General features: G+C 38.2%; 1 protein-coding gene across 2 annotated transcripts; it reads right to left on the reverse strand.

Moving 5' to 3' along the window:
- Positions 1 to 5,793: 5,793 nt before the first annotated feature.
- LOC131311237 (proteasome subunit beta type-5-B-like) lies at positions 5,794 to 12,504 on the reverse strand. Of its 2 annotated transcripts, none has more exons than XM_058338597.1 (8): positions 12,375 to 12,504; positions 11,179 to 11,294; positions 10,821 to 10,950; positions 10,615 to 10,721; positions 7,255 to 7,389; positions 7,066 to 7,169; positions 6,155 to 6,255; positions 5,794 to 6,093 (listed from the first exon to the last, which is right to left on the reverse strand). In XM_058338597.1, the coding sequence occupies exons 2-8, from the start codon at positions 11,290 to 11,292 to the stop codon at positions 5,975 to 5,977; spliced, it is 810 nt and encodes a 269-aa protein (XP_058194580.1). In that variant the 5' UTR covers positions 11,293 to 11,294; positions 12,375 to 12,504; the 3' UTR covers positions 5,794 to 5,974. The 2 variants fall into 2 exon arrangements, with proteins under 2 accessions (XP_058194580.1, XP_058194578.1); XM_058338595.1 differs by having other exon boundaries at positions 11,179 to 11,310; positions 12,375 to 12,497.
- Positions 12,505 to 15,017: the final 2,513 nt, after the last annotated feature.

Below are 15,017 nucleotides of genomic sequence, written 5' to 3' on the forward strand. Positions count from 1 at the left end.
AATGGACATCCTAAGAAAGTTTTAAAACTAAAAAATAAGTCTTACGGTGTTTTGTTGAAAGGCCTTAAAAAAATACGAGTAATTAAGTAAAGAAATAAATTAAAATAATATGATCAGAATAAAAAAATCTTCACACCAGTCCAAACGCATTAAAAATTGAAGCACTTAATTTTTTAATCATATTTTTTAATATATATAAACGGTCTAAAAAAATTAAGTGCTTAAATTTTCACTCCGTTTGAATCGGTGCAAAGATCTTGTCAATATAATCAGAATAACAAGATTTTTGCACCGATTCAAACGGAGCGAAAATTTGAGCACTTAAGTTTTTTTTAAGTTTTTTTTAGACTGTTTATATATTAAAAAATATGGTTAAAAAATTAAATACTTCAATTTTTAATGCGTTTGAACGGGTGTGAAGATCTTTTTATTTTGATCATATTATTCTAAAGAGACATAATCAAATTTTGTCTCTAGAGCTCTCATAATTACGTTTCTGCTCCATAGGATTGCAAATTGATGGTGAGGATATTTTTTTTAACCCAAACGTTGCCGTTTAGAGGCAGCAGGGCTCAGGGAATTAAAATGGCGGAGGAAGGTAATTAAAAGGGCTGAGGGAGGGTAAAAGCGGAAAAAGGGTGTGGGACCGGGAGGGGTGTGGTGTCAGGGGGGGTGGGAAAAGCAATTTTCTTTATATCCCGGCCTGTGATGGCGATGTTGATCTATTTGGGTGACAAACATCTTTTTGTTTTGGTCAATTGCTTTTCAGGCCTTTACTACTACACATGAACTGCTTTTCAGACCTTCATGGACCCAAAAAAGAACTGCTTTTTTAGATTTTTTCAAAAAAAGGTGAGAATTAAGTTTTATGTGAATATAAACAAGTACATGTCGAATTTGAGCTGACTGTTAAATACTGTTGTTTTGTCATTTACACTAATAATGGAGACTGGGGTGCATGGGTGCCCTGGTTTTCAATCATCGACAGACTCGTTTTAGTGATTTGAATGGGCTCTTTTAAAGTTTATAGTAGTCCTTGAATAAGTTACAAAAAAAGAAAGTTCCTACGTTAACAATATCAGTAACCATCGAGGCCCCCTCCCCCTCACCCCAAAAAAAAAAAAGCAAAAAACAATAACGGTAATCATACAATCGGGTTTAATAAGAGATGGCTCACACGTTACCAACTCCAACTCCACAACACATTAGATTTTTTTTTTTTTTATTTGGGAATTCTTTAATTTGATGATTTAATTATGGGTTAACTTCCAACATATATGACTCATAAATACGAAGTTTAATGGTTGAGATATTTCATGTATTACATGCATTCGGAATCTCGACGCATTAGCTAGCTAGGACTTTAAATACCCCAATGATGATCTAAGAAAAGACTAGGGTATTTAATATTTGACCTAAAAAGGACTATAGGGTATTTAATGTGGTTTTAGTAGGCCATGATCTGGACCATGTTGGCAGTACTAGAATAGTGTTCGTTGTAGGGTAATGTCTGTTCTTGAAATGAGGATTCTTATTTGTCGGTCACGAAAATGGGAGTGCAGGTATGGTATCTCGTTTCTTTCGTTAAAGAGTATTGTTCCGTCACACTGTAGTAGGAGATTCCACCGCACTTACGTCGAGACCGAACTAAAGGTCTCATGGCATACGAGTAGTGTTAGAAGTACTTATGTTTAACCCCAATAATAGACCATGGGGACTTGTAACAAGAAAATGTGATCAAATGGACCAATATGATAGTGCATACTGCGTATTTCAAAGGGTTTCTCAATCGGAACAGCCTCCTCCTTTTTCCTAAGATCTTAAGATTTTTTTTTTGCAACAGCAAAAAGATGTTATTAATCTTTGAGGAAGATAACAAAAAGTAAATGGATCTCGGGCACACCGATAGAAAGCCGCCCGATCGAAAACCAACACCAAAAATCTTAAGATTTTTGTGATAAATTGAAATGAGATTTGATAACAAAACTGGCCAAACTGATATTTTACCTTTGGAATATATAACATTGGTGAACCCCATTCCTTTCTCTAGCATGAAAAAAGTGCACCAGTCTTTCCCTTTATTACTCAGGTGTTCAAGCCAGATTATGCACGTACACATCAACTAATCTTGAGTAACGTAAATTATGCACACATCAACTAATCCTAAGTGACGTACTAGTCTTGCCCTTGACAGTAAAATCCTGTATCATAGCCATAATTTTACCCTTTCTATGTGCTTCTAGGGTGAATTTTCCCCTTTCAAGTTAGAAAAAGGATTTGGCTGCAATTCACGTCGGTAGGTGGGCTGTAAAATATTATTCATGAGTAAAGTATGCGCATGGTCTTGAAATAGACTTTCCATATTTTTTAGGCAAAATGAGAATCATGCAATAACGACCCGCGCCAACCCGTTAACACCTTTAGCCTAAACACGTGACTCAGAAAGTTAATCTGAAGTTATACAGTAGTTGTTCATGTTTCCTTATAAATATCTTTACTTTTTTCGCCGATGTGGTACTCTACAAACTCCCCACCTTAGTTGCAATGTCCCCGTTGTATTAGCCCAACAACCTTTTCTCGGTGGTCAGGTGTGGCACTTGGCTCTAGTATCATGTATCAGATTTTAGAGGTGGCCACCACCATGTAGACCAGGGTTGTGCTTTAATACCAACTATAACGACCCGCGCGCCAGCTGACCTGCTAATCCTTAGCCTAAATACGTGACTCAAAAGGTTAACCTCATGTTGTAGACTATGCATTCAGTAGATTCCATTAATTATGCATGTGTTAAGTATGCATATTGCGCTATGAGATCCCTTGGATACAAAGTGCTAAAAATATTGAATTAGGGACAAAGTATGTCCCAATAAATTGTTTTTGGACGCTAATGCCCTTTTTACAACACCTGTATATGTATATATTAACCCTAAATAGAACACTATGGTTTGGTATCATTAGTTTTTAGTTCTTGGAAAGAATTGTTGGCAGAATTGGGTGAGGAAAAAAGGGACCATGGGATTATTTATTACGACATTAATATAAATATATATATCTACAACTAACCAACGCCACCAACTTGTACACATGTTATGATAGTTTCAAAGACATTCTTTCATTCTCATTCACTCTTGTCTGTGCGATTTCTTTCTCAATTGAGAAAATTTTATTTACGGAGCCTCCGTAAATAAAATTTACGGAACAAACTATTACAATTAAAAGATATTTATTATCAGTAATAGTTTAAAAATATATCTCAATTATTGATTGTCGAAATGAACAAATGTGATTACGCGACTCCGTGAATAAATCTATCTCTTTTCAATTATGTAGTTGTTGTTAAGAGGTGAAGATGAGAATACAAAGGAAATTTCTTGGTGCAGACATTTAGTGGGTTTTCCAATTGTTGAGTGGAGAAGTACATGATGATTATACCCCTCTGTCAATCATGAAAACATGCTTAGAAGCTAACAATATATGAGAGAGAGAGAGAGAGAGAGAGAGAGAGAGAGAGAGAGAGGAGGGGGGTTCTTTCCAGCTTGGGTTATCTGTTTTGTTATCTTTGTATCCTAGTCCTTTCGGAGCAGTTGGATATTGGGATTGCAAAAAGTAGTTGACAATGGTATTTATGTCTGAGAGTTGCATGTGCATAGGACGAGAACGAGAAAGCTCTATCTACAGAGCAAAAGACAAAAGTGGTGAAATGTTCCACCTCATAACTGTCAATTCCATGTTCTTCGTTTTTTTAAGAATTCGGGTGTCTGGACTAATTCATGAGCATCTCGATTAATCCCGAAAACTAATCCCACTGTCCTCTTGTGGTGGTCTCTATTAAAGTCAGAGCTTTTGCTCTATATGAATTGATTTCAAAAAGACTGACAGCCACATGAGAAATTGATAGCAACTGAGCTCAACCCTCCATATTCTTTGTTTTATTGAATCTACCATTTTACACCCAACAATGGGATCTTAACTTAATTGTTATGCCATTGTAGGTTAATTACAGGTTATGGGATTGAAAATACAGGACGCATATTCTCCCTAACCTTGCAAGTTCGACTCTCATCTTCAGTAAAAACAAACATTTTGGAGCACAATAAGTTCGTTTCGTTGTTAACTTCAAAATCTCAGAATCTCTTAATGTGCGCAAAAGCTGACCTGAATACCAGTTATAAAAAAAACAAAAAGAGGCTATGGGGTTGTACTATTTTGACATAGTTTGGTTGTCCCTAAGTTCGATGTCCAATTCTGAGTGTGAGATTGTATTGTCCACGAAAGACTATTGCAATCCCATAATTTGTTTCCTCCTGGACAATTTTGCAGGAACCTAACGCAGGATTAGGTGTGTCAATCCAGGTGCCTAATCTCGGAATCAAACCAAGCCTAATATTAGATCCACCTTATCACCTTCTCTTCTTATCCCCACTTCTAGTGCCCTAAGAGTTGAGTACCCTAAGACTTAAGAATCACAGAACATTCTTCTAATCCCATCAATTCCAGTTCTGAAAGTAAAAATGGACATGGTTCCAAGGGCACTCTAGTACAAAGAGATCCAGCCTACCACATTCAACAAATGTTAGGTGCATATTAGTACTTTCTAGTTCTTATCTTTCCTTCAAAGGACAATGACCATATAGAATTGTCAATGATGGGAACCCTAATTATGTACTTATTAATCACTTGGCTAGATAACTAGGAAGAGACAAGGAAAAAAGTGTTCCTTTAGGTGCAATATTCCTCGACAGAAGGAGTAGGAAGACTGAATGAATGATAAAGAGAACCCTTTGCTTTGTACTCAAGGGAATCCTAATAGCCTAAAAGAGCCTTCAATATGTTCATTGAGTAAGCTTGGGTCCCATTTACCACGTAAAATGAAATGGGTTAGCGAAAAGTTTATAACGACACATTTTGCAGAAACAATTGCATACAATATACACAGGTCTATGTGACGTCCCACACACTCTACGTCGCCGGTGTATGTGGAACTCTCACTGGGATGTGAGTGCGTATGCAATAGTTGGGCATGTCAAACTCGTCATTTTTGTTACAATCTCAACCGTTACTCAGATACTTGCACGCGCGCTCACATTCAAATGGGAGTTCTCATGTTGCGAGTGTACGTGACCCACATACGCACTCACATTCAAGTGGGAGTGTGGTGCAGAGTGTGTGAGACACACGTATGTAAATGTGCGCGAGAGTTTGAGTAAAATGTGGATGATTTGAGCAAAAAATGATAAATTTAGCATGCCCATGCGCAGAGTCCAATGCACATCAGCACCCACTAGTACGTCAATCATGCATAATGCCTAATGCACATACCAGTTTAAACATTTTGGTAGGAGTAGTATGTAATTTGACTATACGAGATAGCTCAGGCAGAGGATGCCATAGTAACTAAAACTGAAGTTTCCTTGATGTGTCGTGACGTTTTACCTGCTAAAATATTCTATAGAACCTAGGTAACATAATTCGCATACGCTTGCGTGAGCGAGAACGTGAGCATATTCGCTAATAGAATGAGGAAAAGAGAGAGCCAATTCCGATTATGCGCCTCAGGGCCAAGAGGTACTTGGCCCAACAACATCACGGGTGCACTTAGTTGCCCGGAGAATGGAAGTCATGAGTTCAATTCCTCCTCCAATGTGCTAATCTATAACTATTCTAACAATACTAGCTTTTGCTGATAAAAAAGATTATTGGCCTCGGGGAATACACCAGAAATTGGAAAAGAATATGTTATAAAGGTAAAAAAATGCGCACACACCAAAAGAATATAACATAAAAGATATATAGTAAAGCTTGTAAAGATAATAAACTTTTACCTATAATGAAATATTTTAAAATCAAAAGAAATGGCACACCAGAGTTCAAAAAGAGGTCAGCAGAAGTAAGATGCTATGCAGTAATCAGGCTGTTCAGTTGAAGAAACACAATGCAAACATAAGGGAGTTACAGGAAGAACAAAATAAAGCAGCTATCCCTCAACCATCACATGTTCTGCCACGGTCGGTTGAACTGGATAGTAATTGTAGTGAAGCTCAGCAACATCATCCCCGGACAGTTTCTTCCACCCGTTGGCTCCCACATAATAAACTGAAAAAACAGAAACATGAATTTGTAGGGTTCCAATCTGAGAGAGAGAGAGAGTACATACCGCTAGCGACACCACCACTTGCTCCATCTCGGAACGTCGCGTGATAAATTGCACGTCTAGCCAACTCTGCAGCTTCATCCACTGACATATCATATCGATACCTACCAAGTGGACACATACACCAGCAACAAGATAATGGAAACATAAAGCAACTGAAACTTTAGCAAACAAACAAAAAGAACTGTCATGAAAGTGCAGAAGAAGTTCATTTCCAATTGATTTAGACCAAAGAAAAAAGTTACAATACGTTTACCCTTCCAGTTTATACTGCAGCATATAATCGTGAGTCTCACGACTGAGAAACACTAGGGTATGTACATGGCGGTTCAGGAATTCGACGTAGGGGGGGCACCAACTCATCATAGTTTTGAACATAATTTGTCAAGCATAATTGTTAATGCTACACTACTATCCGTTACAAAGTACCAAAATTTGGCATTAATTATAATAGACCATTTTGATTATGCCAATATATGGCTCTCATCAACAGTATATACTTAAAATACCATCTAAGAAAAGTAGAAAACCTTACTGTAGTGTCAGATGGTAAGTAAATTGAATTCTCAAGTTTTATAAATAAAGCCTCATTCTTTTATTTATCATCTACAAATGGAACTACTCTATTGGAGGGAGAGAGAGAGAGAGAGAGAGAGAGAGAGAGAGAGAGAGAGAGAGAGAATCATAGATGAGAGGAAATTTAAGGTTTTGGGGCGGTTTGAATAATTGAGAATAGGAGGAGGAAGTCTTAAAGAATTGAAGGTTGAAATTTATCCAATTCTTTTTTTAAAGGGAAATATTGAAACAGAAGTGCAAGAAAACACAGACAAGAGAATAAACAGAGCAGGAGTACACAGTTACACACAAATTCATGTCACAATATGGCATGAAAGAAGGGTGAAAAAATATCTCACCCGCTATCCAGAACACCATAAGCATAAGGAGAACCGGATCCAACAGAAAATCGCATTCCCTTTAGGCGTCCCCCCTCGCTGTCCACATAGTACAGCCCAGGACCCTACAAAAGAAGGAACACAGAATATATAAGAGCCGAATAACAGCAGGAACAACAGCATCATTCTATTAAATTCAAATGTCATTACCGTTTCATCCCAACCAGCAATCATTGTTCCGACAGACAAACCCATTCCGCGATAACTATATAAAATGTTAGCTAAAAGCTTCGAGGCCCCTGTAACCGATATTCTGCGCTTATTCGCAAGTTCGTGGAGTCGGCACTAAATAGCCAAGAAAATGTAGTTAGAGATCGGAAAGCAGGAAAACTAGAGCACTCAGAATTTAAAGTCCCTAGAGCCTAAGACCAAAGTTAAAAATAGATGAGGGATTGCGGTCAAATTTAAACCAAGTCAACCACACAGATGCACCAAGCTGATTTGTTAATTTAGCAAGACCATACAGTATTCAACTACGGAGTTGGCCACGATTAGTTGATTACATTGCTTTTCAAAACTTTCACTACTACAATGTGGTAAATTACTTCACCCAAACTTATTTTCAGAAATTTTCATTGCACAGCTGCAACATTTTAGTCAATATATGAATTCTATTGGAGACATGCTGATTTCATTTTTCTAATCTTTGCAAATGAAATTAGGTACTAGTATAATACAGTGTAGTAGAATGAATTTGAGTTAATTTCTTTCTGAAGTTTGGTAATCTCTCTCTCCCCTCAAAATTGCAGATTCCTACAATTTGATGGCAGCTACAAAATTTCTTCTCCGAGTAGGCCTTCTACAATTTCTTTGATACTCATGTGTTTGAGAGCTCCCAAACCAACTGGAACCATGGTTCTCTCTTGATGGAAACGCAGGTCTAAACATATTACTTAATGGTAAATGTGTAAGTGGGGTTCTGGCACCAAATCGCCCCCCACAGTTGGCCATTCCTGCAGCTAAGCATGCATGCATACTTTTAGTTCTTACAATATACATGGTAGCGTCATGATTTTAAGTACGTAAAATGTGACGAGAACTATAGAAGCATTACAACTACACATGTATCTTCAAGATTCCAATCTCACTAACGCTGTGTCAGCAGAAAGCTTCCAGAGAGAGAGAGAGAGAGAGAGTAGTACCCCGGGAAAGGGTGACCTGGAAGACAAGTTCAATGGTGAACGAGGAAGACGATACAGAATTTCTATGACAATGCAGATTGAGCATGATATGATTACATGGTGGCAGAGTGGATGAAACATTACAATCGGTTCAACAATAGGCTTTTCTTTGGGCCATTTGTACAACCATTTGTCTTGTACAAGTGGCCCAGAAAAATATGTTTCAAACCCATGTTTAAAACAAGAGTTGTTGAACAAGTTTAGGCTGCCACCAGATCAAAAATGATAGGGCTACTAATCCCATCTTCTAGTTTACTTAGGGCCAAATGCCCTTTCTATTTACCCGTGCACTTTACTCCCTTTGATCCTAACAAACAGTTGAATCCATATTCATTTTATTAATTATCAGTACTATCAAGAAAGCATCCATAGCTATGTTTTGATGCTTTTTTTTTTTGCCAAGATCAGGTCTGATTAGATTAAGAGTGTGATGAGTCTGACCCCTAGATGCACACCCGCACCAATGTCAATGTAACTTAGTCACAACCACACTGGAGGGTGATCAAGTGGACCCTACCCTTGTCCAATAGGCAATGGTAGAGCTTCCACCTCAGTCAGTTTTCGATCAAAGTTCAGTCCAACTAGTAGAATAGTAGTGCACCAACAAAATTCATGTAAAACCCCAACCCTAAATTCATACGCAACTTGATATAAAATGTTCAAGGAAAAAAAAGAGTAAAGACAACGTTGGGGCCGGTGTGTTAGAATTTTTAGTTTTATTTCCAGAACAAAAATCAGAACTATTATAGATGCGTACCAAAATAATTACATATCTTATTAACCAAGAATTCTACTAGTTTCTAGGCAAAGAAAGAAGGTCACCACATGCTACTAGCTTCAACACATCATAAGTATAGCTTATACCCATCATGGTTGTAGCTTGGCCATGTCATGGACATAGCTTGGCCACATCAAGCTTCCAAGACACTCGGACGACTTAGTTGTCAACAATGTGTTAGTCTAAGAAGTCTATAAATAGGGTGACTACTTTGGGGAAATTCACAAAAATTAGAAAGTAAGACATTAAAAACTTGTTGAAATGTGAAATGCATGGGGAATGTGTTAGATTAGTAGGGTGGTGCTAAGCAACAGAAAAAGAGAAAAAGAAGTCAGCTTCGACAGCCAAGCTACCGCTACATTGTCGGGAGTTTAACAGGGGTACAAGTCAAGTCTCCACTAAGCTCACAAGAAGTCCAAGATGAGATACCTATACTTTAGTTATATGATTTTTCTATATAGAACTAGCATGTTTATATGTTTGGAAAAGAGAACGAGTTTATCTAAAATATGCCATGGAATAGGTACAGTAAAACTTTCATGTTAAAAGACTAAAAGAAACACATCAGACAAAGGTGATACTTTGTAAAGTTAAGCTTAGAAAATCTACTTGGCCAGACAGAGAGTTGTCCCGAGTTTGGGGGATGGTATAAAAGATACCATAACATAGAAGGGAGTTATACGGACGGAAAGAATGTAGCACTAGGGCCCGTGACTTGATCATTTCACACAGAAAGAGGGATTGCTCCCCTACAAAAAGATTAAACTGTTGGATTGTACACCATATGATTATTTTCTTCAGACCATGCAAGTATTTGTGTTACGAATCTGTTTCCATGGTAAAAACATGTAGCTCTAGTATTTCTATCTTCACATGAGCGTTCGACTTATGAAAATTAATATTTTTCTACAGATAATGCAGAATACGAATTGAGTTGCCGCTGCCCTGGCATATGTCTGTTATTTTGTGTAAATAATGAAAAATTGCTGTCTTTCGAGAATCCTCTTGTTTGTAATAAAAGCTCTGCAGTGGTTTAGTTACGTTTTTTCACAAGTTATTGTCTCCAAATTTCATTTTTAAGAAAGAGGCTTTGATTAGCGTTAGTACTCATCAGCCGGTCACGATGACTTGACCAATCCTAGTTTCGGGGACGTGACAATTCATGTGGTTTATTAGCTAATTAAGCTATTCCCTATGCGTTTCCACCTCATATGAGTTGAATGCTTCCAATAGTGTCAAAATAAATCTAGGGAATTCCAATACTGAGCAAAACACGATGAAAAAAACTTCTAAAAAATAAGGATTAAGGAATAGTGTGTTTACATCATCATAAGTGTTTTTATCATAAAGCTGTTATGTTCAAGTCGGTACAAAACTATCAAAAGAAAAGATAGAGTGCCAATAAATAACAGTACTGCACACATCTTGAGTGTTCGAAAACCTGCGTATGTCAACATTCTGCTTTGACATGGTAGAATTATATCGATGAGACCTGGAATAGAATGCATACCATACAGGTAAGAAAGAACTTAAGTAAACAATAAACATTACCTTAACACCTAGATTTCTATGCCAGAATTGACAGTCAGCTGCTCCACCAGCCATTGTGCCAAGCATGTAAGGATTAATTTCAATGATTTTCTTGACAGACTGCGATGCTGTGAAAATTACAGTTTTACTGTTACAAAATGTGAACTTTAATAGACCGACACCCCTCGAAAACAAACAGGAAGACATAAATGTTGAACTGCACGTACAGATGTAGCCTCCCATGCTCGCACGAGAGTCAGCAGCAACCATTACACCCTCCTTAAAAATAAAAGCCAGAGTGGTGGTGCCCTTTGCTGGTTTCACCATCTGTATAGCTTCTTTCTGAAAGCAATCAAACTGAAGCAACAACGAAATTTCAATAGCATAAAAAATGAAGTAAAACTAAATCAACCCATTATATTTTGCCAACAAGTACCCTTTGGGCACTAGCTAACATACTTAGAAGCTGTTGTCTAATGTCGTGAAAGGGCATGCTGCTGAGAATATACAAGTATCTTAATCTTGTTCAGTTGTTAACCAATGGCCTGAGCTCGTTAACAATCCTCTCAAAAGAATCATACTCACATCAGTAGTATTAGGAATCTCAAAAGATGGGGCAGTTGAGAACCCATTTTGAAGCTCATTGCTTGCTCCAATGAGCAGCCGGTGCGACTCAAGAGCACTTGTATCCAACTTCATACCTACAATTTATATTAACTAGAAAACATTTACGATCAAAGAATATAAACCAAATAATACACAAACGTAAGTGGGCCACCACACCAAACTATCAAAGATGGAATATGAAAACACTACGATTAAGTGACTAGTGACGACGGAAACGAAAAGGGAGCATCTAATCCCAGGACCTCTTCAACTACTGATGCTTGCCATATTATAGATGGGCACGCTAATAACCACCTACAGGACGACGGTTAATGTGGAAATAAGGCCAAACAAGTTAGGACATCAAAACATACTTCAACTTCAATGCACTTTCACATAGTTACACATTCATAACACAATCTGATACCACCCTGGAGTAAACTCACCCTTCGAAAATGACTTCCAACGGGAGGGTGCCCTAGAGCTTATATTGTGTACACACAAGGCCAAGCCCATGCTTATTGATGTGGGTCAAATACAATAGCTCACTCTCTCCACACTTGATGGTAGCCCTTTTTGGTGGCTCCACCGACCTATCAGTATTCAAGGCCCTTTTAAGTATCTTAATCCAGCCTATGCGTTGCCCCCTTCACGGCTCGAACCGCAAGGTGGTGGCTAATATGAAACCAACCCCTGGGTAGAACTCAACCTTGAAAACTAACTTCCAAGGAAGGGGTATCTAAAAGCTTATATACTTAGTCATGTGGGTCATTAGGATGGTACCAACCGTACCATAGTCAAACACAGTTTTTTCACCTTAACCAAATAGTTCACTGTGTTGTGTTTAGGACTTATAATGATGGAATAGAACCCATAGGACGAATGATTCAAAATTTCTTTCTTTTTCATTTTCTCGTGGTTTTTGTTTCAGCAACCAAAACAGCAAGAGTTAATCCAAAAACTAAAATAATCTCCATAGGACGAATAATAACAACCAAACATCAAAAGTTAATCCAAACACGAGCTAATTCTCAAGCATTCAGAGGCAAACCAACCTGTAATTAAACTGGAACCAACGAATTTCACAGACCACAATAGCAACGACAGCGGAACCAGAAGAAAATCGGATCATAAACAGATTACATGATATGCATACATGTACAAACGTACATTACCTGTTTTCGAATAGAAAAGCAGAAGAAGAGCGAAATTTCGACTGATAGCGTAATCTTCGTGCTTTCGCTTTTATCGATGGGGCGATGAGATTGGGATTTCTTGGACAACACTCCAGAGTCCTGAGTCCTGATCCTAGCCTGGGATAAGAACGGGCCGATTTTAACTGAACAGCCCAATGTAACACTTGTCTTGGCCCATTCGGGTTTTTCAAAAGCCATATCAAACTGGAAGGGCTGGGTCAATTCTTGTCCAAGGCTCCATTGGGCCTAAATTTCTTGTTCTTTTGATCCAGTTTTTTTTTTTTTTTTGAAAAATTGTTTTTTACTAAATTCGGATTGAACATTTTGGTGAGAAATTGAGAAAAGGATAAAAAAGAAATATTTTGATTGGCTCTTCCCCTTTCTTGCCCAATCTCATTAGTATTTTTTTGTGAGATTTGGTGACAGAGCTCCCAAAAATAGTAAGATTTAGTGACAAAGAGCTCCGTTCTTATCTCTCCCTTTCTCACCATCCAAACAAGTTTTTCGTGTTTTAATTGATGGCATGAGATTGGGATTTTCTTGGAAAACACTCCTGATCCTGGGCATGCCTATAAATGAACCGAATAGCTTGCAAGCTCAACTAGTTAATGGTTGGTTCGGCTAGTAAACGAGCTGCGTGAAGGTCAGCTCGTTTAGTAAGTCGGCTCATTAAGGGCTCAAGTCGTTAAGGCTCAAGCCAAGTTCGAGCTCAAGTTTTTGACTCGCTCATTAAATGAGCCGAGCTCGAGTTTGACAAAGCTCGGTGTGAAACTCGAGCTCGGCTCGACTTGTTTACAGCCATATTCCTGGGATAAGAATGTGCCGGGTTAACTGAACAGCCCAATGCAACACTTGTGTTGGCCCATTCGTTTTCACTCTGGAAGGGCCGTGGGTCAATTCTTGTCCAATGCTCCCTTGGGCCTAAATTTCTTGTTCTTTTGATCCAGATTTTTTATAGAATTTTTTTTACTAAATTCGGATCAATTTTTTGGATTAATTGTTATACCAACGAGAAGAATCGGAGAAGAACAAAAACGTAAATCAAAATTGAAAAAAAACATTATTACTAAAAACGAAAAGAATTCGAAAAATACAGTCTTTTTAGTGTCTTGAGGTTGTCTTACGTGACTCTTTTTTTTTTGTTTGGTCTACATATATATACCGAACACACACTTAGGCTTCCCTCTCTTTTTTTAACTTGAGAATTAATGAGTTGTAAGTTGTAACCATGAGGTCAAACGTGGCCAATGATCAGGGACCCGGGATGCTGCAAAGCAGCTTCCTGTAAAGCGCCCTACAGGACACATCCGGACCGTTCATCTCTGCAATCAATGGTCCGGATTAAAAATAAACTCTTCTAGAAAAGAGTTAAGGAAGAGTTCGTTTTTAATCAAGACCACTAAAAATATTTTTGAACGGTTTGAATATGCCCCGCAACGCTCTACAAAGAGGTGTACAAGGAGGTGCTTTGCAGCATCCCCAAATCCAATGATCAGCAGTACCATGTTAAGATTTCCTCCAAAGTTCAAAGTAGCGGCTAAAAAAAAAGGAGAAATCTAATGTTGCCTATAATATTTCTAACCCGTATTTTAAGACAAAAAATACTGAGCAATTATTTTCTGAAAAAAAAAAAAACCCAATACACAATAAAAATACAAGCCAAGTTGAAATTCAACACAATAAATGAGACATGCTGTCAATTGACAATTTGCACTGTAAAGGTGCATCCATAATTAGTCGGCAACGTTCACTTAATAGTCCTAATTATGTTGTGTTTGGATTAAAGATGTAACTTGTTTTTCTCTCTCCATGAATTCTTCTAGAAATGCATAATCCAAACACATCCTAGATCCCGGGGGGAAAAAGAAAAAAAAAAACAACCTAGAGATTGAATTCTAGGATGGCTCTGGTCACCGTGGTCGCGCGATTGAAGTCTTAGCCTATTTCAGCATTCCTGTCCGATCTTCGCGTGCAGAGCCTACCGTGGCAGAGGGGCTTGCCTCAGAGTCTTCTCAACTGCTTCAGATGAGGACTCGTTGGCATCTTTAGTTGACGGTGTTTTGTTTCCTCGTCCAGAGCCGGGCCGGCATGCTTATTGGACAATAGTCCTAGGTATTGGATTCTTTTACCTTTTTGCTCGATTCATTGTCTGATTTCCATCGGTGCTTGTTGTTGTGCCTCTAATATGGAATTCAGCCATCCCGAGACGACTCGGTGTCTAGGTTGCTAACTCCACATGTACCGATCCTTGTTAACGGTGTGAAGAGAGCGTTAGGCTAATGCTCAGGATCTAGACATTAGCTTCGCCTCTTTGCATATCCCAGTTATGGGCTTGGTCATTGTTCTTTATCATTGTATTCAGATAAAAACCACTCTAAGTGTCGAATGACTTTTCATGAATTCAACGTGCTTCGGATAAATAATTTATAATAAAAATAAACATCCTGGAGCTTTAAAACTGAGATTTCCTCCCAAGCAGGGCAATACTAGCACTTTTTGGTCCCTAGTCATTAATCCTTCAGAGCTGGTTTTCATGCGGATCTAGAAGATATATGGGGCATTGGGCACTTGGTAACACCCCACCTGCTTATCACGTGCCTTCGGTGAATGCACATTTCTCCT

This window comes from Rhododendron vialii, chromosome 12a (genome assembly GCF_030253575.1).
Source record: "Rhododendron vialii isolate Sample 1 chromosome 12a, ASM3025357v1".
Taxonomy (NCBI): domain Eukaryota; kingdom Viridiplantae; phylum Streptophyta; class Magnoliopsida; order Ericales; family Ericaceae; genus Rhododendron; species Rhododendron vialii.

Bases quoted from the DNA above. Each gene is read 5' to 3' on its own strand.
- LOC131311237 (XM_058338597.1), bottom strand. From the start codon at position 11,292: ATGAAGTTGGATACAAGTGCTCTTGAGTCGCACCGGCTGCTCATTGGA. The intron at 7,170-7,254 runs GTAATGACATTT...CTTCTTTTGTAG, and splicing joins TTGCTGGTTGGGATGAAACG to GGTCCTGGGCTGTACTATGT. The intron at 6,256-7,065 runs GTGAGATATTTT...TCCACTTGGTAG, and splicing joins TATGGTGTTCTGGATAGCGG to GTATCGATATGATATGTCAG.